The following is a 27,581-nucleotide window of genomic DNA, read 5'->3' as shown; positions in this document are numbered from 1 at the left end:
CTGAAAGGCAAAGACTAGCTGTGGCTACAAAAAAATGGGCGCGGCCCCAGGAAAATGGCCACGGAACGCACGGTGGCCTCCCCACATGTCAAACACAGCACAAACACCCCACTGTGGCCCAGAAACAGGGAAGAGGACGAGCGGACCCCCAACACCCAGCGCAGCCCCCTGCCAGGACCCAGAGCCCCCCCGGGTACCCCCGGCCAGGTACATGCACCGCACCCCCATACACAGCGGCCCATAACATGGGAAGGAGGGAAGGGAATGCCCAGCTGCTCCATCCTGCCGAGACAGGTGGAACCATACTTATTCCTCCTACAGGGACTGCTAGACGCATTCCACAGACAGACCCATCACCCGAGCAGTACAGGGTGGCTGTCGGCCATAGCACACTGCGACACAGACAGCAGTAGCCTGGTCATATGTGTGCCCCGGAGCATATAGCTCGGTGGCCACCCCTGCATCAGATGGGGCATGTCGTGGCTGACCCAGCGCGTAGCTAGGGCCTGCTCACGCTCAATGGCCAACTACCAGGATCTATATTATCCAGCTTGTCACCCAGCCCAGCTGTTGATTGTAGATCACAGGAATCAAAAATGTAGAAAAAAGAAAAAAATTCCGAGGACCAATGGTCCCACCGGGAGCCAGGTCCTTCTCCTACACTAGGCAGAAAAAAACTGAGCTGCTGGATGCAGTGTGAGGAGTTATAGCCAGGAAGTGTACATAGGAAGAATGAAACAAGAATTAAAAACTTGAATAAGGGGGGTGTGGCTTAGCGATGGGGGTGTGGAGTATGGACCGTTCCCTCCAGCATCCAGTCTAACTGAGCTTAGCAGCCTGGTAGTTTTGTGGCTCTACAGCCCTACAGCTTTGTAACCCCACAAGAAAAAACTGGTGTCACCGGTGTTACTGGTGCTGCATGTTGCGGTGACGCCAAGCGTTTCCCTGGTGTAGCTGTGATGGCTTCTGATCCCTGATCCAGATCCCCCGAAGGGGATGCACAGCACAAGGAGAAGGAGAGAAGAAAAGCCGCCACAGAGATCCGGATGGCGGCACCCCGGATGAGCCTCCTGCTAACCTCGAATGCAATGTAGGTACAGGAGGGTCTGGAAGTGGGGTGGGGTGCAAAGGACAGTTTACCAGAGACCTGGACTTAATGTGAATCCTGTAGGCACTCCCAACCCGTCAAGAGATAGAAGCTTTGGTGTCCCGCCTGGAGGAGGGACACCGAAGGGAGATGCAGCTAGTACGGTCGGAGGTACAGGCAATGACAGATAGGGTAAATGTGGAAGCATCTGTAGTTAACAGACTGGAGGAACGGATCTCTAAGCTACAAAGAGAACAGATAGCTCATGTCTCCTCCATACAATTAAAATTGGAAACGGCTGAGGATTGGAGTAGGAGGAATAACCTCAGATTTAGAGGTATTCCTGAAGATATTTAGGAGGGGCAATTACAAAAGACTGTGGCCTCTATCTGTTAGAATTTAGGGGTAAGTACAACCCCTAGGGAAATCAAATTTGATAGATTGCACAGAGCCCCGGGACCCCGCTGCATAGACTTGACCAGACCCCGGGATGTAATTGGGCGCCTGCATAGATTCTCACATAAAGAGTTTATTAGTCGGAAAGCCTGGGAAATAGGCCCGATAACATTTGAGGGAGCCAGGATCAGTATCCTACCAGATTTATCTCGAGCTACCCTACAGAGGAGGGCACAACTGCGCCCACTATTGGAGAAAATAAAGTCATCCCTGATGGTCAGAAAGGGATTAGCAGCCTTTCTATTCTTGTCACCGGAGGAAAAGAAAAGACAGCCAAAAGGGGGGGGGGGGGGTACCAAGGACTGTGGTCAAAACTATATTGCAGAGTGGTAAGGAAGCAGAACCGCAGCAAGCATCAGAGGTGGTGTTTCTTCCCGGACAGTGAGTCATAGGGTACAGGGGTATATATGTCCCCACCCCCGAGTAATGGGACGATGACTATAATGAATTCCAGATGAATACATTTTTCACTCGTCAATATAACTCATGTGACTTTTTCCTTTTTTTTCTCTCTATCTTCCCCTCTCCCCGCCCCGTCTTCATACGGGGGGAAGAGACGATATTCTTTCTTTTTATTGGTCGTATTTTGTTCGAGGTGGGTTTGAGGTGAAATTGAGGGCAGGATTTGTAAAAGATGTGTAGGGGGCTGGGAGCTGGAAAAGGGGGAGTTTAGAGATGGAGGAGGGGGGAAATATTAAATTGGTGGAAGTTGGTGGGTGCATTGAAAACATATAAATAAATACACACGCATATAGACTTAATTTGTAAGAATTATATTGGAAAGGGAGGGGGTCACCCTCGGGGGGACTTTAGGGTACCACGCAAATGCTCACTGATTTATCACAGGGAGGAACAGAGGACACATTCTCAGAGGGAGGTAAGAAGTAGGGAAAGGGAAAGGGAAGGGGGGAGGGGGTGGTTGGGGAAGGGGGAAAAGGTGACAAAGGATATAAACATATAGGAACATATTTAGGGGTAAGGGAACAGGGACTTGGAGGGATGAGGGGCACAAATAAATACACAAGAAATTAAGAAGTCGTTCTGAGGTGGAGCCTGTTTTTTCTTTTTTACTGGGTTTAGCTGTCTTTAGTGTGGGGGGAGAGAGTGGGGATGTTGGGAGGAAGGTGGGAGGTAATGTATAGAGGGGCTGGGGGGGAGAATGGGGAAAAGGGAAATATAAATACCACAGAATAGACATTTTAAGGCAGTTTTGTTCTTTTGATATTGGGTTTTTCTTCTTTTTTTGGGTACCAGGTTGGATTGCCAAGTTAACAAAATGTTTGGAAGGGTTTGAGATGCTGTAAGGTGTTATTGATAGATAGTAAAACCTCTCCCGAGATTGCCCCTAAGGGAGGACATCGATATTGATTTATGCTGTGGTGTTATGGGGAGAGTTGTCAGGGAAATGGAAACATGGGGTAGGGGAGTGGAAGAGCCGTTTATATAAAAACAAAATAGAAGGGGGGAGTGGGATGGGATAAATGAAAATAAAATATAGATGCTGCACTAATGGACAAAAGTGTATAGGGACTGACTGGAGGGTAAAGGTGAAGTGCTCTGTCAACCCAGCTAGTCACCCCCCATATCTAACACCTACGGGAGACTTATGCCGTGTACACATGGCCGGACTTTGACGGACTAGGTCCGACAGTCTTCCCGACGGACTTTTGGCGGAGTTCCGGCTGACCTTCTGAATGAATGGACTTTGACACACACAATTATGCCAAAGTCTGACGGGTTCAAACGTGATGACGTACGACCGGACTAGAATAAGGAAGTTCATAGACCGTATCCAATAGCTGCCCTAGCATCGGTTTTTGTCCGTCGGACTAGCATACACACGAATGGATTTCTCGTTCCAAGGGGAAATTTAAAACATGTTCTATTTCTAAAGTCTGCTGGATTTTTGGCAAGCAAAGGTCCGATAGAGCCCACACACGATTGAACTGTCAGACGGACTCGGTCTGTTGAATCTTTGCTGTCAAAAAGTCTGGTCGTGTGTACGAGGCATAAGTACCCCTAGGTATGTGCAGGGAAATTGTACATTTTTTTAAAATTATTTTTATTTTGTTTTATACAATACATATTATAACAAGCCACACAACGTGGGCTGCAACTGGCCACAAACTTGCTGGTACACTACAGAAAAACAATACAACATAAAAGTTCTCACAGAAACTTGTGGTAAATCCCCCCCCTAACTTTGCTCAGACAGGTACACAAACGTTCCTACCTCCAGCCAGAGGCAATGGACACAAGGATACAATTCCGTGGCTCCCCCGCGACATCAGATGTCCTCCGTGGAGCGGTTATGCTCTTGACCCCCCCGCCCCATAGTGACATGGTTTAATTGAGGAGCGTTACCCATCCCCAACTGTGCAAATTCTTCTTCAAAATCACTCACTAATCTTTAGCCCTTCAAGACAATCGCCCTTCTGTGTTATCTTATCTACAGAGGATCTTAGGTTATGTCCCAGTGTGGTTACTCTGATACCGTGTCCATGGAGGCCATCCACCCCCCCAAACCTTCTACTCAAGTATGTAGCCTTGTAAAAGGGTACTGCCTTGTTGACCAATGTTTTACAAGACTCCAAGGTCAGTAATACAGAGCTCTTCCATGAAAGGATAATGCGCTTTTTAGCGTAAACCAGTAACAGGGTAGGAAGGGTCCGTATGGCCCTGGTAGTGGCTCCACTAAGTGTAGAAGACATACTTCGATGGACATAGGGATAGAAATTGAGGTGACCGACCTTATATAGGAGGCGACGGTTTGCCAATAAGATTTAATTAGTGGGCATTCCCATAAAATATGCATGAAGTTAGCTAAGGGTGCAACGCATCTCCAGCACAGGGAGTGCCGATTCCCAAACATCTTTGCCAGTCTAGCCGGGGTGATGTAAATTCTGTGTAGGAATTTGTAATGAATCAATCTATCTCTACTAGATACTAGATACTGGAACGTGGTCCCCCACATATCGCCCAATCGTCTCTGTCCAGCCCCAGAGCTATAGTCTCCCAAGCTCTCCTGCAAGGCCCCAACAGGAGGGCTGTCTCATGGAATAGGTATTTATATAGGCAGGAAACTGGTTTTTGCAGTGATTCACTGCAGGTCAGTAGCTCTAGGTCACCGGGCTTAAGGTCAAGGGGCCCCCCACCAAATTGTGAGCAAACAGCATGCGGCAGTTGAATGTACCTGAAAAAGTGTGAGTTTGGCAGAGCATATTTTAGTTTTAATTCATCAAATGACAATAGGAGCAGAGAAATTTAATTAGATATTCCCCTCTTGGTTTTTTTTTTTCTTTCTTTTTCCTTTTTTTTTATCAGTGGTCGCCCCAGTTCAGGAGAAGATGGATGGATTATGCGTTACATCATTAAAATGTCAGAGGACTCAATATCCCTGAAAAATGAAAAATGCTATTAAATGATCTCAAATGTCTCAAAATTGACATGGGAATGGTGCAAGAAACACACCTGAAGGTGGCAGCATTCCCCTTTCTTCAAAATTGATAATTTTCCAAATGTTTATCATGCCTTGAATCAGGATACTAAAACAAAAGGTGTAGCTATTCTAATTTCTAAACTTATTGCATGGTCTTTGTTGGATAAATGCCATGACTCAGGAGGAAGATATATCTTTCTCAAAGGGCTTATAGGAAATGTTAAGGTGACTCTAGCAACTATTTATGCCCCAAACATACATCAAGATAGCTTCTTGAACAAACTAATGAAATTTAGGGAGAGAATATTGATTTTAGGGGGGACTTTAACCACTTCCCACCCGGCCAACGTACATATACGGCCGGGTGGGAGCTCTCTACTTCTGATAGGACGTTCAGGAACGTCCTTCAGAAGGAGGGGGATCGCGTGCGTGCGTGCCCGCGCAGCGGCGCGATCCCGATGTGCTCGTGTCACCCGGACACAGCGCATCTCGGATCGGCAGGAGGGCTCTGTGATTGGCCCTCCTGATCACATGACGGCCGCGTCCAATCACGGCCGTCATGTGATGTAAACAAACAGCCGGTTGCTAGGCAATCGGCTCCTCCTCTCCTCACACAGAATTCATCGCTGAGGAGAGGGGAGCAGATCGCTGCAGCCGGCTGGTGATCAGTATGAGCTGTTTTTACAGCTTTTTACTAACTGATCACCAGTCTAGTGTAAACACACAACACACCACACAGTGTAAACACACATGTCACCACAATACACGTCACCACACATGTCTCCAAAACACACATGTCCCCCAGATATGTCCCACTAAAATCACATGTTCCAATGATTATCTGCACACATATGTACGTGATCACCTGCACACATCTGTACATGATCATTTGCGTACATATGTCCATGATCACACAAACTAATTATTATACAATTTTTATTTACCAAAAACATGTAGCAGAATACATTTTGGCTTAAATTTATGACAAAATTTGATTTTATTGGATTTCTTTTAAAATAGAAAAAAGAAAATCGTTTTTTTCCCAAATTTCCGCTTTTTTTTGCGCTTATATCGCAAAAAATAAAAAACGGAGTCGTGAATAAATACCACCAAAATAAAGCTCTATTTGTGCGAACAAAATGATAAAAATTTAATTTGGGTACAGTGTAGCATGACCGCGCAATTGTCATTGAAATTGCGAGAGCGATGAAAGCTGAAAATTGGGCTGGGAAGGAAGGTGGTGAAAGTGCCCTGTATTGTAGTGGTTAATGTCTCCCTAGATCCGAAATTAGATACCACCAATGGAACATCCTCAGTTCCTATGGGAATTAGGAAAAATATCCTCCGGAAGCTAGATGAATTTCAACTAATGGATGCTTGGCGGGCCTTTCATGCAGAAGAGAGGGATTTTACATACTTCTCAAATCTGCACCAATCATATTCACAAATAGATTTCTTTTTACTACCACAACAGATATTCCCGTTGGTACAGGATATACTAATAGGAAATATAACCTGGTCTGATCATGCGCCAGTCATAATTAAATCTCCCTGAAGGGCGCAACCCAAAAGATGGAATGGAGATGGTGCCTAAACGAAAGCCTATTACAGTACCCTGAAATCCGAGAGGAATCTGACTAAAGAAATTAATTTGTTTTTCCAAATTAATGATAATGGGGAGACTGATCTGGGGATAGTTTAGGAAGCTCATAAAGTGGTAATTAGAGGAATTTTAATAAAACATGGTTTGCGAAAAAAGAGGGCTAGAGAAGAGCAGACAAGGGGGTTACTGGAAAGGATAAGGGAAACAGAGATACAACACAAGAAGACACTGGGAAAGGAAATAGGAATTGAATTAGCACATCTGAGAAGACAACTCTCTGATCTCCTTCGGTATAAAGCAATGGAAATATTACAACAAGGGAGGAGGGTCATATATGAATCTGGAGATAAGTGCTATAAAGTGTTGGCAAGAAAACTAAAAAAACAACAGTCATGGTTATATATACCATACATCAAAACAAAAGGTGGTCATAGACTTTCAATGCCGAAAGATATTGTAAGGGAATTTAGAGAGTATTACACCTCATTATATAAACTTTCGGTGCCTTCCCTATCTCCCTCGTCTCTGGAAGAATATTTAATATCCTCACAATTACCAAGATTGCCGTCCCCAGCTCGAAGAAAACTGGAGTCACCAATAACAATAGAGGAAGTGTCTGTAGTAATGAAGGCGATGAGGGATGGGAAGGCACCTGGCCCAGATGGGCTCTCTCTACAATACTTTAAAAGCTTTTTTCCCATCAATAGGCCCATACATGGTTAAAACATTTAATGCATTAGGACAATTATCGGCCCCTCTATCAGAAGCATTAAGAGCACATATTGTGTTAATCCCAAAAGAAAGGAAGGAACAGTCGGTGTGTAGCAGTTATCGTCCGATATCGTTACTGAATGTGGACTTGAAAATATTCACAAAGATACTCACATCTCGTTTACAACCCTTTCTGACGCAGCTGGTACATTTGGATCAAGTGGGGTTTATCCTCACACAGGAAGCTAGAGAAGCTGAAGCACTATTAAAGTTCCGAATCAAATCCAATATGTAAATCAAAGGAAGCTGTCGAGCATCTTTGTGAATACAGATGCGGAAAGGGCTTTTGATAGGGTCAGTTGGCTCTTTATGTTAGGAGTGCTAAAACACATGGGCTTGGGGGAATCGAATGCTACATTGGATAGCTGGAATATACTCAACAACACAAGCCCTGGTGAAGGCTAATGGGGCACACTCAGAAAATTTTTCAATATCAAATGGGACACGCCAAGGATGCCCTCTGTCGCCTCTCTTGTTTGCTTTGACACTGGAGCCCTTATTAAATAGAATCCGACAGAACCCCAGATATCAAGGGTATCCCTTTGGGAGAACAGGAGTATAAAGTCACTGCTTATGTGGATGGCTTACTTTTTTCACTTACTAGCCCACAAATATAGTTACCAAATCTTATAAAGGAGGTAGAGCGATACGGAGTTCTGTCAAATTTTAAAATAAACTATAGCAAATCGGAGGCGATGTGGGCTTCCCTGGAGGGCCCCATACATTGAGCCTAGAGAATAATTTGAAGCTTAGGTGGACATTACTGCATTAAATTATTTAGGAATACAGATGCCACCTAGATTACCAGATACATATGCCTTAAATGTTCCTCCTCTACTTAGGGAAGTTTGAACATTACTAGATAGATGGAGTAAATCTACACACTCTTGGTTCGGGAGATGCAATATATTGAAAATGAACATAGTACCAAAATTCCTATATCTTTTCCAGGCATTACCCGTCTTGGTTCCAATGGCCTTCTTTAGTCAAATTCGAACGGTTTTTACAAAATTCATCTGGGCAAGTAAGCGCCCAAGGATTAACACAAGTCTGCTAACACTACCTAAAGAGGCAGGTGTAATAGCGGCACCAGACTTATATAAATATTATCAGGCCACCCAATTAGGCAGAATTATTGACTGGTGCCGACATGGAGATAGTAAACTGTGGACCATCATTGAACAACAAGTCCAATCCCACAAAACAGAGCTATGTGGTGTTATGTGGCTGTACCCTCTACGTTAAATTTACATCCTTTGATAGGCACCACAATTCGTATGGGATCTAGGGTTATTCGGAACCCTAAATTTTCATCACCAACCTCACCCCTGTTCCCTATCTTGGGTAATCCAGACTTTCCACCTAGCCTGGAGCCAGGGGTATTTGGGAAACTGAAATAGAAAAGATGCTTTCAAGATTTGCATTTCTTGAGGTCTAACAATTGGCCAACAATAGAATTGCTAATGCAACCGGGAGGACAATATGAAATATCTTTCTGGCAGGCACAACCGAGTAGGCATTTCTTTGGGACCGACCGAAGGGTATGGTCGACCACTCACAAAATTTGAGAGGTACTGTGAGAAGGAGCCCCTTTCCCATATTATTTCTAAGATATACGCTCTGCTGACAGCACCACCGGAGAACTTTAGTATGACAAGTCTGGGTAAGTGGGAGAGAGACTTGGAGCAAACCTTTACAACAGATCAATGTCAGAAAATAATACATTTAACCTTTAAATCATCTAGATGTACTAAGACACAGGAGTTGAACTAGAAATTATTAACGTGTTGGTATTACACACCCGTCACGAATGAACAGATTTTCCCCAGAGGCGTCAGATAGGTGCTGGAGAGGATGTCAAGAGAGGTACTATAGCCCATATTTTCTGGACATATCTAGTAATTAGACAGTTTTGGCAAGAAGTTCAGAGAATCACTCAATTATTTACTGAATATCAGATCCCTGATGACCTGGCATTTCTTCTATTACAATATTCACAAATCCCAATGGAAAGATATAAGAACTCGGTGATATGTCACCTGGTGAATATAGCTGAAAGCTGCATCACCACGTGTTGGAAGGAGACAGGAGCACCCCAGATTTCTATGTGGCTTAATAAAGTAAGAAGAACTGGAATTATGGAAAAATTGATACCTATGCCTTTGGAGAGAAGGGAATGCATTTCCCAAATATGGGATCCTGGGAGTTATTCTTGCAAAAGGATGAGGGGAAAAGGCTGATCGGAGAGGAACTAGAGGAGTAGTGTAGATTGTTAAATGCTATAAGATTCTGAATCCCATTGGATGGGAGGGGCCCTTTTTTTAATGCCTGTTCTATAAGCCCCTTGTGGGGTTCTGGGCTTTAGAACAGGAGGTTGTAAAGGGGAATTGATACTGTTATGTATGTATAAAAACAACAGGATTACATTCTAAGACTTGAAGACTATGTTTTGATTTGAAATTTGATTGCAAAAGTAGCATTATGCAACTGTAACTAATAACTTATTTTTGTATTCCTGTAAAGAAATAAAGAATAAAAAAAATAAAATAAAAAAAAGACTTGAATAAGGGAACATTTACTTAATTACACGCAGGAAAGCACTGTAATAAGCATCATTTGCTTGAACACTATAATGAGTTTCACAAGAATTGGTCGAACGGGTCACATTCAGCAGGCTTACTGCTCGCTGAATCTGACAGAAGTGATCCTGGTGCATTCAGTGGGCAGTAAGCCTATCAAATGCAACCTATTCAAAGAAATCAGGTGGTAAAGTAATCATGTTTATAAAGGAGTTGGCTGTGATCAGGTAAATGAGAACTGACCATATAAATGGCTTAATGTTTTCATAAAGTTCTGCAAAAGAATGTAAAGGATAAAATAAGTAAAATAAGGAAGTAAAACTGAGAATGACATTTTAGTTTGCATATGTAAAACTGAACCTTGTGGCTATTGTAAATGTATACAAAACTAAATACAATCTGTTTTTAATCCCATCTCATTGATATGTTTTACAACCTAAAAAGCTCCAAATACTAAAAGATGCCAGCGACTTCTCAATTTGTACTGCTACCCACTTGCTTACCTGGTATTCGGATAAATGACCAACCATGCCAGGGTTTAAAGGCCTGCAGACCACCTAGGCTTTCTGGGAAAAACTGTACATCCCTCAAGGACCAATCCACATGTAGTTCTGGAGCTCCAAATAGAAAACATTGCCTGGCTTCAGCGCTCCCTCCGTTCTTTAGCATCTGTTTTCCATACTCTGCACTTCGATCACTGCAATAGGATTCTATGGGGAAAGCTGAAACCTAAAACAAGAAATGCAGGAAAATTTAATACAGTCAATTGAACTTAAAATTCTAAGTTTGCCTTAAAAGTCAGGCATATGTGTCATCGACAGTAGCAGCAATGTGACATCAGCCAATGATGTTAACTTGCAAAAACACAAACAACGTTGGAGTAGAAGCGTGAAATAAGATTTTAGCAACGTAGATCAATGCACTTTTGAAAATATGAATACAGAAGGCCAAATGGTAGCATTTCACAAGTGAATCACAGAGTTTTGGTGGCAAAAACAACTAGAAAATAAAAATAGACGTGTAAATGTAATGGTCTAAATACAAAAGGCTGGGTTCACGCTGATGCAAACACAGACATCGCATGTGAATCACACCGATTTGCTTTGTAGATCACATGCAATGTCTGTGTGATGTAAATTCAGCCATACAAACTGTATGGCTGAAATTGCACCACATTTACACCAAAATGGTGCAGGATACTTTTTAAGGTCCACACTGGAATCAAATCGCATGGGTGTTCACACCATGTGATCCAATTCCTGTACTATTTGACAGTTCACACTGATCTGCAAACTGGAGGTCTCACTAACTTTCTATTGCACCCACAGGGATTTGCATTGGGCAGTGTGAACTGCCTGTAAATGACATCCGATTTGGGAACCCACACAGCAATCGCGCTGGTTCCTACAATGCATATGTATGAACTCAGCCAAGAAGAGACCTAGGATCACATGCTGCATCCTTGCTCTGCGGATAGTAGTTGTCAAAGCAGCCATAAAGCACTAAAAAGCCTGGATCAGTTGCAGGTGTCATCATATCTCAGCACAGTCCTGAGGGCTTCATGATTCACAACTCTCTGCCCCCAATCTGGAAATGCAAAAGCATTATGAAGCTGGTTGATTCCTCTAATGCCGCGTACACACGATCGGATTATCCGGCGGACAATCCACCCGTGTGTGGGCTCTGGTGGACTTTTTCTTCCCAAAAGTCCGACAGACTTAGAAAGAAGTTTTGACTCAAAATTGTCCACTGGACTTGGCAGACCAGCGAACAATCCGCCCCCCACGGGGTCTGCGGGCTGGGCTTATCAGAATCCGGGAGCCCCCTTTAATAAGGGGGCCCCCAGATTCCGGCCCCCCACCCTACGTGAATGAGTATGGGGTACAATGTACAAAGCCAGAGAGAGCGTCGTGCCAACATCGGAAAAAAGGAAGAAGCAGCAGAAGGTGGCGGCAGCAGCGACAGAAGGCCGGGCCAACATTAGTAAAAGAGCTAGAAGAAGAAAGCGGAGGCCCGGCAAGAAGAACCAAAGAGCGGAACAAGACCTCCGGACGGCAGCGTTGACGAAGGAAAAAGCCAGGTGAGAAGACCCCCGGAGCTGTCTAATAAAGTATTTTAAAAACCTGTGTTGTATTTTTTTCATGTACACTTTTTTTCCCCAGGTGAATGGGTAGGGGTACATTGTATCCCTACTCATTCACATAGGGTGGGGGGCCGGAATCTGGGGGCCCCCTTATTAAAGGGGGCTCCCGGATTCTGATAAGCCCCCCGCCCGCAGACCCCGACAACCAACGGCCAGGGTTGTCGGGAAGAGGCCCTTGTCCTCATCAACCAAAGCACCCCCCCATGTTGAGGGCATGCAGCCTGGTACGGCGGGGGGGGGGGGGGCGCGCTCATCTCCACCCCCTTTCCTGACCGACCGGGCTGCGTGCTCGGATAAGGGTCTGGTGGATTGTCCACCAGAAAAGTCCGGTCGTGTGTGGGCAGGTACGCTCATTCGGAAAGTCAGGCGGACCTCCGCTGCAAAGTCCGGCGGGTTGTCCACCGGATAGTCCGATCGTGTGTACGCGCCATAAGAAGGAAGTCAGATGCAGGTCAGAGGTAAGTTACTGCAGGTCAAATGCACCTGTCATTGTACTGTAATTGATCTCAGAAGCATCGCAAATGCAACCAGAATTCATCTGGAAACAAACTGCCTAAGCCCATAAACACAAGCTCATAATCTATTGACAAAGGCCCTAATAAAGCTAGAGACTCTGTTGCTAAAGTTATATCCTGAATAAAGGCTATTTCTATAAAGTAAATTCTCACTTTTTCACTCTGACAAATGCCGTTCTAATGAAGAGAATGCACTCCTTTGTGTCTGAAATTTTTTCAAAACTAATGCCCCGTACACACGAGCGGACTTTTCAACATCCAAAGTCCGAAGGACCGAGTCCGTCAGACTATCCGATCGTGTGTGGGCTGCAACGGACTTTTGATTCGCCAAAGTCTGACGGACTTTAGAAATGAAGCATGCTTCAAATTTTCCCGAAGGAACTCCGCCGGACCCGGTCCCCTTCGAAAACTCCGCTCGTGTGTATGCTACTCCGACGGACTAAAACCGACGCTAGGGCAGCTATTGGCTACTGGCTATGAACTTCCTTATTCGAGTCAGGTCGTACGTCATCACGTTCGAATCCGTCGGAGTTTAGTGTGATCGTGTGTGGTCAAGTCCGTTCGGCCGAAAAGTCTGTCAGAACTCCGTCGGAACTCCGGCGGAACTCCTTTGGAAGTCTGTCGGACATAAGTCCTCTCGTGTGTACGGGGCATAACACTTCTGGAAGTGCAATCCCCTGGTCCCATGCTGCATTCACTGCCACCAACTGCCATATCACTAGAGGACACAGCGGTGATGCAGGTCAATGTTTCTCATCTCCAGTCCTCAAGTACCCCCAACAGGTCATGTTTTCAGAATTTCCCTCAGATGAAATGGCTGTGGTAATTACTAAGGCAGTGAAACTGATCAAATCCCCTGTGCAAAATATGGAGAGCCTGAAAACATGACCTGTTGGGGGTACTTGAGACCTGAAGTTGAGAAACATTGATATAGGTGAAGGTCACAGGAACCAATGAGTCACTTCACCCTCAGCTTTTCCTCACTACTGCACCACACTCCCTACCCATCCAATTCCTTTGCTGTGTCATATTTTCCTTCTGCTTAAAGCTTCTTCCTATATATTATCATAATGTAAATTGATATACTTACATATGATATTGTCATACAGGGCAAAAAGTATGATTTTTGCCAGAATTAAATCCTAAGGGTTGGTTCACATCAGATGCGGTGGGCGGATATTCCAGCGCAGTCCCACCACATGGGCAAACCAAAATGCCTGGTCTCTCATGTGCCTGGTTCAAACCACTGTGTTGCGGCGGTGTGTGGGCATAATGTGCTGATAAAAAATACTGCATCCAGTATTTTTTTCAGCGCAGACCAGTGCTAGGCAATCCACTGCCTTGCACCGCTTGGCTGGCAATTGAACTTCATGAGACGCTGCAGTGCAGTATCTGGTGTGGGCCAGTCCTTAATCACTTCGATACTGGCCACTTTCACCCCCTTCCTGCCCAGGCCAATTTTAAGCTTTCAGCGTGGTCGCACTTTAATTGACAATTGCATGGTCATGCAATGCTGTACCCAAACTAAATTTGTATAATTTTCTTCCCATAAATAGAGCTGTCTTTTGGTGGTATTTGATGACCACTATGTTTTTTTATTTTTTGCTTAACCACTTCCCACCCGGCCACTGCATATAAACAGCTGGATGGGAGCTCTCTACTTCTGACAGGACGTTCCTGAACGTCCTGTCAGAAGTAGCGGGATCGCGCGCAGCTGCGTGATTCCCAATGCGCGCGTGTCCCCCGCACACGCCGCATCTCGGATCACTGTAATTTGCCCTCCTGATCCGCACGATGGCTGTGTCTAATCACAGCCACCGTAAGGTAAACAAAGGGGGATGGGTGGCAGATAACAGGTGATCCCGATCTGCCTGTGACCCCCGGAGACTGCAGAGCAGTATACAACAGGAGGGCCATATGACGACTGTGTCCAATCACAGTCGTCATGTAATGTAAATAGAGAGCGGTTGTAACTGCTCTCATCTCTTCCTCTCCTCACACAGAGCCTGTCAGTGAGGAGAGGAAGAGAGATCTGTGCTTCAGCCGGGAAGATCAGTGAGTTTATAGCTGTTTGTCCGCTGTTTACCCACTGATCACCTTGCTAGTGTCCCCCAAAACACACAGTGTCCCAAAAACACCTGTCATACAGAACAGCGGGCACATCTGTCCGCCAACAGCGGGCACATCAACCCACCATCTGACACATCAGCCGCCCGCCATCACCAGGCGCATCTGACCGCCATCACCAGCCGCATCTGACCGCCATCACCAGGCGCATCTGACCGCCATCACCAGCCGCATCTGACCGCCATCACCAGGCGCATCTGACCGCCATCACCAGGCGCATCTGACCGCCATCACCAGGCGCATCTGACCGCCATCACCAGGCGCATCTGCCCGCCACCATCAGGCACATCTGCCCACCATCATAAGGCACATCTGACACCTGCCATCAGACACATTTGCCTCCCGCCAACATCTGGCACATCTGCCGTCCGCCATCAGGCACATCTGACGCCCGCCATCAGGCACATCTGACGCCCGCCATCTGACATCTCCCGCCCGCCATCTGAAGCCCACCATCTGATATCTGCTGCCCGCCATCTGACATCTGCCCGTCAACATGACTAAAAGGTCGTACAGCGCAGAGGAGGCTTTCCAGATACTTCAGAGTATGTCGGACGAGAGTAGCGGGGAACTCTCTCCATCAGACTCGGATAGCGATTATGAGCCAGTGGAATGTAGTGGCTCCGAGATGGAAACTGTGGAAGATAGAATCCTAACAAGAAGAAACGGGAGAAATGAGCAGGCGCAGACATCCACCAGCAGCGCAGCACTCCAGGATGATATGCAGGCATCCACCAACAGTGCAGCACTCCGGGATAGGCAGGCATCCACCAGCAGTTTTGCAACCTTCCTTGAAGATAGGCCAGATGCTAGCAACGGAGCATCCCATCAACGAGGCAGTGCCCATACTAGCCTTCCAGATGTTCTACTGTATCCAACATGGCTGCCCGATACGTCAGTAGAACCTGTAATTCCCCTTTTTACATCCCAGCCAGGCCCTCAGATACAGACAGAAAATGTAACCCCACTTTATTATTTTCATGTATTTTTTACCAATGATCTCCTAACCGACACTGTGGAGCAATGTAATCTATATGCCAGCCAACATATAGCCAAAAATCCAAGTTCTTCCTATGCCCGTCCTTTTTTTTTGGAAACCCCCTACCGTGGAAGAATTAAAAATTTTCCTTGGCCTAACCCTCAACATGGGGCTAACAAAAAAAAAAAAAATGAAGTCCATTCCTACTGGTCTACCCAACCTATCCACCACATGCCGGTCTATTCATCAATTATGCCCAGAAACCGTTATGAGATGATCATGAGATTTTTACATTTCAATAACAATGCCCAATGCCTCCCTCAAAATCATCCCAGTTACGATAAATTATTCAAAAGTCGGCCCCTAATCAATTTTTTTTCCACCAGTTTCAAGCAGATGTTTACCCCTGATAAAAATATTTGTGTGGATGAATCCCTATTACACTTCACTGGACGACTTGGAATACAACAATACATGCCCAGTAAAAGAGCCAGACGTGGGGTAAAATTTTATAAGGCGTGTGACAGGGCCACGGGTTACACATATGACTTTATAATTTATGAGGGAAAAGATCGACAGCTAAACCCCCCTGGATGCCCTACCTACATGGGAACAAGTGGCAAAATTGTCTGGCAGCTGACCCAACCATTACTTGGGAAAGGTTACCACCTATATGTAGACAATTTCTACACAAGTCTCCCACTTTTCCGCCATCTGTACCTAAAGCAGACTGTGGCCTGTGGGACAGCACGGACCAACGGCAAAAGCTTCCCACAGATATTGGTCACCAAGAAATTAAAACAGGGTGAAATGGCCAGTATGCGGACTGACGAGGTACTAGCGGCGAAGTGGAGAGATAAAAAAAGAGATGTCTACATCCTTTCCACAATACACAATGACACCTTGGTGGAACTGCAGAGAAGAAAAGGCCCCATCCAGAAGTCAAAATGTATCCATGAGTATAACTTATACATGGGGGGGTGGATATGAATGACCAGATGATGCAGCCCTACTTGGCCACCAGGAGATCACTGTTTTGGTACAAGAAAGTCGCCGTTTATTTGATGCAACTAGCCATGTTCAATTCATATATTATTTTTTCTAAGAGCACCCAAAGTTCCCCGACCTATCTAGGAATCTTCCAAGATGTTCTCACAGCCCTGGTCTATCCCCATGGCCAACCCACTCAACTAATTCGCTCTGATGCAGTATCCAGACTCCATGAAAGGCACTTTCCCGAAATCCTCCCTCCTACCCAAACAGGTCGCAAGCCCCCAAAAAAATGTTGTGTGTGTACAAGTAGAGGAATTCACCGTGACACCCGATACTACTGTCCAGACTGTCCCTCCCAGCCAGGCCTCTACATTGGAACTTGCTATCGAAGCTATCATACTTCACTACACTATTAGTAAAGTGAAGATGATTTCTTTCCAGTTTCCGCTTTCTGCCATTTCTGTGTATGACCCAGACTGTTAAATGACTATGCCTCTGCCAAACATGTTTCTGCCTTCAACGTGAATTGACCTCGGCCTGTTAAATGACCATGCTTTTTGCCTGCCTCCTGAACTGATCATTTGCCCTGCCACTGTACAGCACAGGGGTCTCACATGTGAGGGGCTCCAGAAAAAGTTTTCCGAGTGGAGAAAACATTTTTCTCCAGGTTTTTCGTTTTCTCGGATTAGGGTCTGGAGACTCGGAGGCTTCGTAGAGATTTGGGTGGGAAGAAGCCTCTACCCCTGTCCTCGGGTCTTACCTGACCAAGGCCCAATGTACAAAGTGCCGCCTGCTGCCATCTGAACTGGCCCTGCCTTTGCCTGCCACCTGAACTGGCCATGACTGTGCCTGCCACCTGAACTGGCCATGCCTGTGCCTGAACTGCCTGCTAAACCTTGGACTGTACTGAACCATGTTCATAATTTTCCATATCTGTCTGCTGCCTGGACAATTCCTGGACATTTCCTTTGGCTGTCTAGAAAATGCTTTGACTGCTCTGGAACGGTGTCCCTGCCTGCTAAAACTACAGGTGAGCCTTTTTTTTACCCTTTGCTCAGCAGAATGTATTTTGGGGTGTAATTCTTGGTGTGTACATGCTATATGTTAGAAGCCTGAAGGTGGTACTTGTATGTTGGGCTTCTGTATGTGGCCAGGCTCTGACACATGGGGTATCGCCATACTCGGGACGAGTAGCAGAATGTATTTTGGGGTGTCATTTTGGCTATGTACATGTTAGGTGTTAGAAAGATCTTCTAAATTGACAACTTTGTGAGAAAAAAAAATAGGTTTTCATTTTCTTTCCACATTTTCCAAAAACTTGTGGAAAGAAATGACATGTTGAAAAGACTCATTATGCCTCATAGAATATACATTGGGTTGTTTTCTTTCCATTGTCCTGGTGCTCCAGGGCCTTCAAAAATGTGATAGGTACTCAGGAAATGAAATGTGTAACTTATGCCTTTAGAACGCCTGATGGTACTATATGTATGTTGGGCCTCTGTATGTGGCCAGGCTGTAGAAAAGTATCACACGTGGGGTATCTCCATACTCAGGTTGAATAGCAGAATGTATTTTGGGGTGTAATTGCAATTATGCCTGCACCATGTGTGAGAAATAACTTGTAAATATGATAATTTAGTGAAGAAAAAAAATATATAGATATATTTCATAATTTTCCAAAGCATTGTGGGGGAAAAATTGCAACTTCAAAAAATTCACTATGCCTCTTACTAAATACCGCAGACTGTCTTCTTTCCAAAAAGGGGTCATTTGGGGGGTCATTGTACTGTCCTGACATTTTAGGGCCTCAAGAACTGAGATAGGCCATCAGTGCATTCGAATTGATACATTTTCAATAATGCATAGCATGGCTTGTAGCCTACAAGCCTATAACTTTCACACAAACCAATGATCATACACTTATCAGGATTTTTTTTTTTTTTAACCAAAGACATGTAGTAGAATACATTTTGGCCCAAAATTAGATTTTTTTTGTTTCTTTTAAAAGAGAAAGTAGAAAATTTTGGGTTTTTTTTCAAAATATTCGCTCTTTTTTCGCTTATATTACAAAAAATAATAAATGAAGTGGTGAATAAATACCACCAAAAGAAAGCTCTATTTGTGTGAACAAAATGATAAAAAATTCATTTGGTTACAGTGTAGCATGACTGAGTAATTGTTATTCAAAGTGAGAGAGCACTGAAAGCTGAAAATTGGTCTGGGAAGGAAGGGGGTTTAAGTGTCCTGTATTGAGGTGGTTAACAAATGAAAAAAGACCAAATTTTTTGAAAAAAACACAAGTTTTTGTTTGTTTCGTTTATAAAATGATGTTTCTCCTTCACTGACGGGCACTGTAAGGTGGCATTAATATGCAGCACTTATAGCTGGCACTGATATGCAACACTGATTGGCATTTTGATGGGCACTAATTAGCATCTGATGGGCACTGATTTGCATTTGATGGGGGCTGTGCTGATAATCAATGCACTGATTATTATCGGCTCTCCCTGTCAGGGAAAACCTGAGGAAAGCCGATAGCCGTCACTTGCTGGTTACTGCTGGGATTGGTCACATCTGATCACGTGGTTAAAAGCCTATGTTGTACCCACACACAGCACCACCAACCGCCACACTGCGCACCCCTGGGGGCTCGCACGAACAGCTTATCCTGCTGGACATCATATGACACTCAGTCAGGATAACAGAGCCAACTTGCGAACTTCAATCCTAAATAGGGTGGCCGGGAAGTGGTTAAGCTCCAACTCTGAGCCTAGGTTCACACTGTAGCGATGCGGGAACCAGCTCTATTCCAGCATCGCCTCTCTCCTGCAGGCAGTTTACACTCTGTGAAATGCTACGGGTGTCAATACAATGTTAATGACACTCCCAGATCGGTTCACAGATCGCAGAGTGAACTGTGGATTTGGACAGGAATCGGATCGCCTGGATGAGAACACCCAGGCGATCAGATTCCAGTATGGGTAAAAAACAAAGTCCCTGCACTTTTTTTCTGCGAATCCAATGCGAGTCCAGCCATACAACTGTTTGGCTGAATTCGCATCGCACAGACATTGCATGTGAATCACATGCGATGTCATATATATATATATATATATATATACACACACACACACACACACACACGCTGTATGTACATACAGTATATATACACCACAGTTTTCATCCTGATTAAAAACAAAAGTCAATAAGATATACAGTGGGAGAAGGATATCTCTTATCTTTTCAGCAGGTGGCAGACTGAGGGCCTGTATTTAGTGTGATAACAGCTGTGGGTGATGAGTATATGAGTGTACACGATTACTTCTTTTTATAAGTCCACAATGCTATGTTTTATTGAACAATAAAGAAAAGTCAACAAAAGGTGTGTGCCTGAGATTAGGTTTTGTTATGAATCGTGATGGGCGAGGTATCTCCTTTTCATACTCATGTTTCCACTTTACAGCTATAAACGTGCCCACAGGTTTTTGTTGTTGCAATCTGAACATGATAATTATTAAACTATATTTTGAATAGTATTACCATAGTAGAATTTTTTGTAAAATATATCTAACAATCCAAAGCTCTGCTCAAATGAAGCAAATCAAGTGTTATTACTTAATTCCGAACATAAGTACAGCTTTTTATTGCAAAGTATTCCCATTTTAGACTCCTAAATCACTAATGACTAATGTAACCAAATGAGTTCTTGCTTTGTCCAGTCACTTCAGCAGTGAATCTGTGCCCTCTGCTGAATCAGAGCAGAATGGTATGAATGTCACCGTAATATCCATACCGGTTTCGTTTCTTTCTGCATTTTGACAGTGGATCTCTATGGACCCTTATTAGATCGATGGGGACCCGGATGAAAACAGACTTGCACCAGTTTACATAAGGCTACCACCATTTTATTATGTTTAGGTCAGGAAAAATGGAAAAGGATGCAGTCATTTTCCATTTTTTCTGGACCAGGATGGATGTAAAATTATGCACATCAGTTTACATCAGTTTATATCAGCTACCTTCAATTTGTCTTGATTAGGCCTGAAAAAATGGAAAAGGACACTGTTCCTATACCTAGATGGATGTAAAAAGAACATACATCTGTTTACATTTGACTGCCCAGCTGAAAAATGGGCAGGCAGCCCTGATTGGAAAGGACCCTTAGACATAAGGGATATTTCAAAAATGTTACTTATTTCCAGCATCTGTTTTTGTTCACCAGTTCTACTATTTTTAAAATGTTTAAACTATTTACTTTTTCCCTAATACTCTGTTTTCCTGAGTGTTTCACCTATTAAATCTTCACTGAGTTTAACCACCTCGCGCCAGCCCTATAGCCGAATGACGGCCGTAGGGCAGGTGCGTTCGTCCGGGAGGCCGTCCCTGGACGTCCTAATGTTTACTTCCGCAATGCGCGCCGCCGCGGGCGCGCATCGCGGAAGTTCTGTGTTCGCCATGTCCCCCGGGGACAGGCAAACACAGATTGCTGTAGACGGTCAATCACAGCGGCCGTTTACAGCGCGATCGGCATGTCCAATGGGAGATGATCTCATATGTAAACATATGAGATCATCTCTCAGCGCCGCTCTCCCTCCTCACACAGACGGAGTATGAGAGGGGAGAGATGAACGGCTGCAGCGGCAGCCATTCTGCTTTCCTTTGTTTTGCTAAAAAAAAAAAAAAAAGTAAAAAAAAAAGTGCCATCCTCCCCCAGCAGTGCCATCCATCCTCCCCCAACAGTGTCATCCTTCTTCCCCCAGCAGTGCCATCCTTCCTCCCCCAGCAGTGCCATCCTGCCCCAGTGCCATCCGCCCCAGTGCCATCCGCCCCAGTGCCATCCGCCCCAGTGCCACCTGCCCCCAGTGCCACCTGTTGTCAGTGCCATTTGTCCCCAGTGCCACGTATAAGTGCCATCTGTCATCAGTGCCACATAGTGCCATCTGTCATCAGTGCCACGTATTAGTGCCATCTGTCATCAGTGCCACGTATCAGTGCCATTTGTCATCAGTGCCACCTGTCAGTGTCACGTGCCATCTGTTGTCAGTGTCACGTGTCATCAATGCCACTTATCAGTGCCATCTGTCATCAGTGTCACGCGTCATCGGTGCCATGTATTAGTGCCATCTGTCATCGGTGGCACGTATTAGTGCCACGTATTAGTGCCATCTGTCATCAGTGCCACGTATTAGTGCCACGTGTCTTCAGTGCCACGTATTAGTGCCACGTGTCTTCAGTGCCACGTATAAGTGCCATCTGTCATCAGTGCCACATATTAGTGCCACGTGCCATCAGTGCCACGTATAAGTGTCATCATTGCCACGTATCAGTGCCATCTGTCATCAGTGTCACGTGTCATTGTCCTGGTGCTTCAAAAGTGTAATAAATAGTCAACAAGTTAGATGTGTAATTTATGTTCCTAGAACACCTGATGGCGCTACCTGCATGTTGGGCCTCTCTATGTGGCCAGGCTGTGAAAAAGTCCCACACATGTGGTATTGTAATACTCAGGAGGAGTAGCAGAATTTTTTGGGGGGTGTCATTTGTGGTATACACATGCCATGTGAGAGAAATAACCTATTACAATGACAATTTTGTGGAGGAAAAAAAAATGAAAAATCTTAATTTTGCAAAGAATTGTGGGAAAAAAATGGCAACATCAAAAAGCTCACTATGCCTCTTACTAAATACCTTGGATTGTCTACTTTCCAAAAAGGGGTCATTTGGGGGGTATTTGTACTTTCCTGACTTGTTCGGGTCACAAGAAGCGAGATAGTCCAACAGTACATCAGATGTGATCAATTTTGTGCGATTCGCACCACAGCTTGTAGACTCTCTAACTTTCAAAAAGACCAAATAATATCCACTAATTTGGGTTATTTTTACCAAAGATATGTAGCAGTATAAATTGTGGCCAAAATTTATGAAGAAAAATTAATAATTTGCATAATTCTGTCACAGAAACAAAGAAATATGCGTCTTTTTCAAAATTTTCGGTCTTTTTTCATTTATAGCGCAAAAAATAAAAACCCCAGAGGTGATCAAATACCACCAAAAGAAAGCTCTATTTGTGGGAAAAAAAGGACAAAAAATTCATTTGGGTACAGTGTTGCATGACTGAGTAATTGTCATTCAAAGTGTGAGAGCACCGAAAGCTGAAAATTGGTCTGGGCAGGAAGGGTGTTTAAGTGCCCAGACACTAAATATGAGCATGCAATGCGTTTTCTTCTTTTGAAAAAGAACCAAAACAAACATGCGTCTCGACTAGGGATAAAAAGGCCTGGAAAAAAAAAAATCTGAAAAATTGTGGGGGGAAAAATGTTGTGTTTTTTTCCCAAAGCCCTTTTTTGTTTTCTTCTGGAATAATTGAAAAAACAAAAAAGTGTTGAATATGTTCTTTTACAATGCTAAATAATAGATCAATGTCATGTTATTCAAAGTATATAACATGAAAATCTAAATGAAAGGTTTCTGAGACTTTATGTAAAGTCTTAAATTATTGCAAGTTCTCTCAGCTGAAGACAAGCAAAGCCTGGAATATAATTCGAGTAACACTGTACTACTCAATGCAGTTCTCAAACATCAGAAGACACTGCAAGGGCAAGGCTCTAGTTTAGTATGCTTGTGGGCTCCATCTAGTTTGGTGATTGTTGGGATACAAGAGACAGTTCCTGTCCTCTTGGGCCTTTATTGACAGGTAAGAGGGTAAATTTGTTGAGAAATTAGTGTATCCTAATTAAAGCGGGATTCCGCTGCCGATTTTTTTTTTCTACCTGTGTCACTGGTGTGCGATTCCTAAGGTGTCTTTGTAGTCACGATCGGCGTCTTTTTAACCCCCGGCGTGACGATTTCATTTGTAAGGATAACTTTTAAAAATGCAGTCCGGCGGTTTCCGTTTTCACTGTGGGTGTTTGAAGCCCACAAGCATTTACTTCCTGGATGCGATGACGCTGTGCTCCCAGCATCTACCGCTCCATGCTCATTGATAGCATTGTGGTAATGGCAAATACAGCTGCCTGCCCACTTTGAAAATGGCAATTTCGGACACACCCTCATCACGTGACCGGCGTCCTCCTTCTGAAATCTCACCGGATGATGTCCCCGCCCATTATGGTGTCACAGTCCCAGAGGATGCTGGGACTGTGACATCATAATAGGCGGGGACATCATCCAGCGATGTCCCTATATAAGTCGCCGCGCGCCCGGTCCTCGTCATTGTGAGCGGAGGGAGCGACGAGGCAACATCTGAAGAGAAGAACAGAAGGCGGCGACGACAGTGGTGACAGAAGACCGGGCCACCGCCTGTAAAAGAGCTATAAGAAGGCGCGGTGGCCCGGCAGAAGAACCGAAGAGGGGGACAAGACCCCCGAAGTCGGAAGAAGAGGGCGGCGGCGAGGAAGAAAGCCGGGCTCCTCCGCTAGTAAAAGAGCTAGAAGAAGATAGCGGAGGAGTCCGGCGAGAAGACCCCCGAAGACAGAAGACCCCCGGAGCTGTGCAATAAACTATTTTAACCCTTGTGTGTTGTGTTTTTTTGTACTTTATTTTACAGGTGAATGGGTAGGGGTACATTGTACCCCATACTCATTCACATAGGGTGGGGGGCCGGTATCCGGAGGCCCCCTTATTAAAGGGGGCTCCCGGATTCCGATAAGCCCCCTGCCCGCAGACCCCGACAACCAACGGCCAGGGTTGTCGGGAAGAGGCCCTTGTCCTCATTAACATGGGGACAAGGTGCTTTGGGGTGGGGGGGGGCGCATGCCCCCCCTTCCCCAAGGCACCCCCCCATGTTGAGGGCACGCGGCCTGGTATGGCTCAGGAAGGGGGGGCGCTTGATCGTCCCCCCCTTTCCTGGCCGGCCGGGTAGCGTGCTCGGACAAGGGTCTGATGTGGACCTGGGGGGGACCCCCACGCCGATTTTTTCGGCGTTGGGGTTCCCCTTTAAGTCCATACCAGGAGGCGGGGCTAGCAACGTCTCCTTTGCGGGCCCTGCCTACCTGGAGATGTGCTCAAAATGAGCGGACTTTCCTCCGCGTGTGTGGGCGAGTCCGTTCATTTCAAAAGTACGGCGGATAGTACGGCGGACTTAGTACGCCGTATTAGTCCGCTGAAAAAGTGCCGTGTGTGGGCAAGTAGCCCGATCGGAAAGTCCGGCGAACTAAGTCCGCCGGATAGTCGGCTACGTGTGTACACGGCATTAGACGCGAAGGCTCTTCTATCCACATCTTGGTGGAGCTGTCCACCAATTAACAATATTGGGATACGATCTTTAACTTGTATGATGATTGTTTTCTCATGAATTATACAAATACCCCGCAGGTAGCTTTGCTGTCCATGATTCCAGGTGCAGCAAAATCTGTGAAACACACTGCTTTACATCCCCCTGATGACCTCCGCCAGTCATTCCCCAGTATAGAAGTCACAGATTGTCCCTCCTACTGGTCCCTAGGTACTGAGTGAGCTAATACGAATGGAACGTATGGTCGCTCAAGACAGAACAATTTAGTGTAGTTTGGATGTCTTGGTAGATATTTGTTAATCCGCCTAAGTTCAAACAATACTTCCCTTGAAAAGTTCAGTCCCTTACTGGAACAGGAATTGTGTGTCTGAGCTGCCCACCCGCCCCCTCCCCCCCCCTTTTTTTTTTTACTCTAGCCTCACCCTTAATTACTTCCCAGTATATGGTTTCTAAAATGTGGGGGTAAATTTGCCCAGCCGCTGGCTCTTTGTGCTTATCGTTTGCCATGTTGTTTGTGTATTTTTAGATTGGCTACGTCGCTGCACTGTATCATTTTTTTTGGAACGTGCATCTGCTATGAACACTATGCCCTTGTACACACGGTCGGAGATTCCGACAACCAAATCCGTCGGATTTTGTCCGACGGATCTTGTCCGAAACTGTTGCATACACGCGGTCAGACAAAGTTGTCGGAAAATCCAACCGTTCAGAACGTGATGACGTAATTTCGTTACGATGGGACTACGTTCAGGCTAGTAGCCAATAGCTTTGATGTAGGAATTTGATCTGAGCATGCGTGGCACTTTGTCCGATCGGAATTCTCTACACATGATCGGAGTATGTCCGATCGGAGCATTTTGTCGGAAAATATTTCCGGCAAGTTGGAAAATTTGGTCCGACGGATATTCCGACGGAAACAGTCCGATGCAGACCACACACAGTCGGAATATCCGACAAAACGCTCCGATCGGACACATTCCGTCGGAATCTCCGATCGTGTGTACAAGGGCTATGTGCCATGGATGTGTTCCTGATCACACTTTTGTATTGACCTCCTTACTAATAAATACTGATTTGCATAAAAATAGGATTTTTTGTACTCACCGTAAAATCCTTTTCTCTGTAATTCACCGACTGACACAGCTTCTCTCTTTAGACCATTAGGTTGTTATGCCACCTTCAGGAGAGGACTAGGCATTACATGTTAACATGTGACAATAAAACTAGAACTTTCTAGTTACGCCTAAGGGGCGGTCCCTTAGGTAACAACCCCTCAGCATGCTACTGCAGCCTCAGTACGTCAACAAGCAGTATAACGTAAAGAAAAATATGAGGGGTGGGTGCTGTGTCAGTGAATTACAGAGAAAAGGATTTCACGGCGAGTACAAAAAATCCTATTTTCTCTTATATTCACCGACTGACACAGGTTCTCTCTTTAGACCATTGGGACGTCCAAGGGCAACTTGCAGGACAAGGCCGCCAGTTACAAAACCCTCCTGGCCGATGTGATGGCCACTAGAAAGACCACTTTCTGGGAAAGAGTCAACAGGGGAAACTCTCTGATATTTTCAAATGGCGGTTTTTGAAGCGCCGATAATACCAGGTTCAGATCCCACGGGGGTAACGGTGGACGCAACCGGAGGAACTACATGTCGCACCCCATGAGCGAAAGTACTCACTAGAGAGTGAGACGCCAGGGGTCGCTGAAAAAAGACAGCTAAAGCTGATATTTGTCCTTTAATGGTGCTTAACGCCAAAATCTGATCCACCCCTTGCTGAAGAAACAGCAGGATCCTGGATATAGAAAAGGAGCGTGGATGCCATCCTTCCTCCTTGCATATGGAGATGTAGGCCTTCCAGGTACGAAGATATATAGTTTCATAGTTTCTTCAGAAAAGAAGATTTCCGTGCTCTCAACTTAGTTGGGAACACCGAGTCTGACAGACCCAGGTTCCTCAACACCTGGCTCTCAATAGCCATGCCGTTAAAGCCAGCGATGGTAAAGCAGGATGGAGATTCGGACCTTGAGACAGAAGGTCCTCTCACAACGGCAGTCGCCAGGGAGCGTCTGCCACCAGGCGCACTAGGTCTGCATACCAAAGACAATCTGGGGCAACCAGATTACTGGGATCCCCTCGGCTTCCACTCTGCGAAGCAGACGTGGTAACAGTTTCAGTGGAGGAAAGGCGTAGATCAGCTGGTACTGATCCCACGGAGCCACTAGCGCATCTGACACGTCTGCCCACGGATCTCTTGTCCTGGACATGAATCTCGGCACCTTCTGATTGAGACAGGAGGCCAGAAGATCCACGTCTGGTGTGCCCCACTGCAGGCACAGTAGCCTGAACACCTCTGGAGGCAGCGCCCATTCTCCTGGGTCCAGCATTTCACGACTTAGATAGTCCACCTGCCAGTTCTCCACACCCGGGATGTAAATGGCCGACAGGACCGGTACATGTCGCTCTGCCCACCGAAGTATGTGAGCGGCCTCCCGTGTGGTGGCCGAGCTTCTTGTTCCACCTTGGTGATTGACGTATGCCACAGCAGTGGCGTTGTCTGACTGAATCCTGATCGTACGCCCTTGCAGTCTCATTGGCCATGTGGAGAGGCATAGCCTGATCGCTCTCAGTTTGAGCAGACTGATCAGCAACTTGGA

General features: G+C 45.4%; 1 protein-coding gene across 2 annotated transcripts in view; it reads right to left on the bottom strand.

The window, feature by feature from the left end:
• The window catches only part of INO80 (INO80 complex ATPase subunit), a 392,097-nt gene that overhangs the window by 70,792 nt on the left and 293,724 nt on the right, over nt 1-27,581 (bottom strand). For both annotated transcript variants that reach the window (XM_077464921.1, XM_077464922.1), the window contains exon 26: nt 10,439-10,664. In XM_077464921.1, the coding sequence (XP_077321047.1) occupies nt 10,439-10,664 (226 nt within the window). The remainder of the gene's footprint in view (nt 1-10,438; nt 10,665-27,581) is intronic.

Source organism: Lithobates pipiens, unplaced genomic scaffold (genome assembly GCF_037356315.1).
Source record: "Lithobates pipiens isolate NorthernLeopardFrog02 unplaced genomic scaffold, aLitPip1_a1.2 Scaffold_30, whole genome shotgun sequence".
Taxonomy (NCBI): domain Eukaryota; kingdom Metazoa; phylum Chordata; class Amphibia; order Anura; family Ranidae; genus Lithobates; species Lithobates pipiens.
This window is presented reverse-complemented; position numbering and strand designations above follow the sequence as displayed.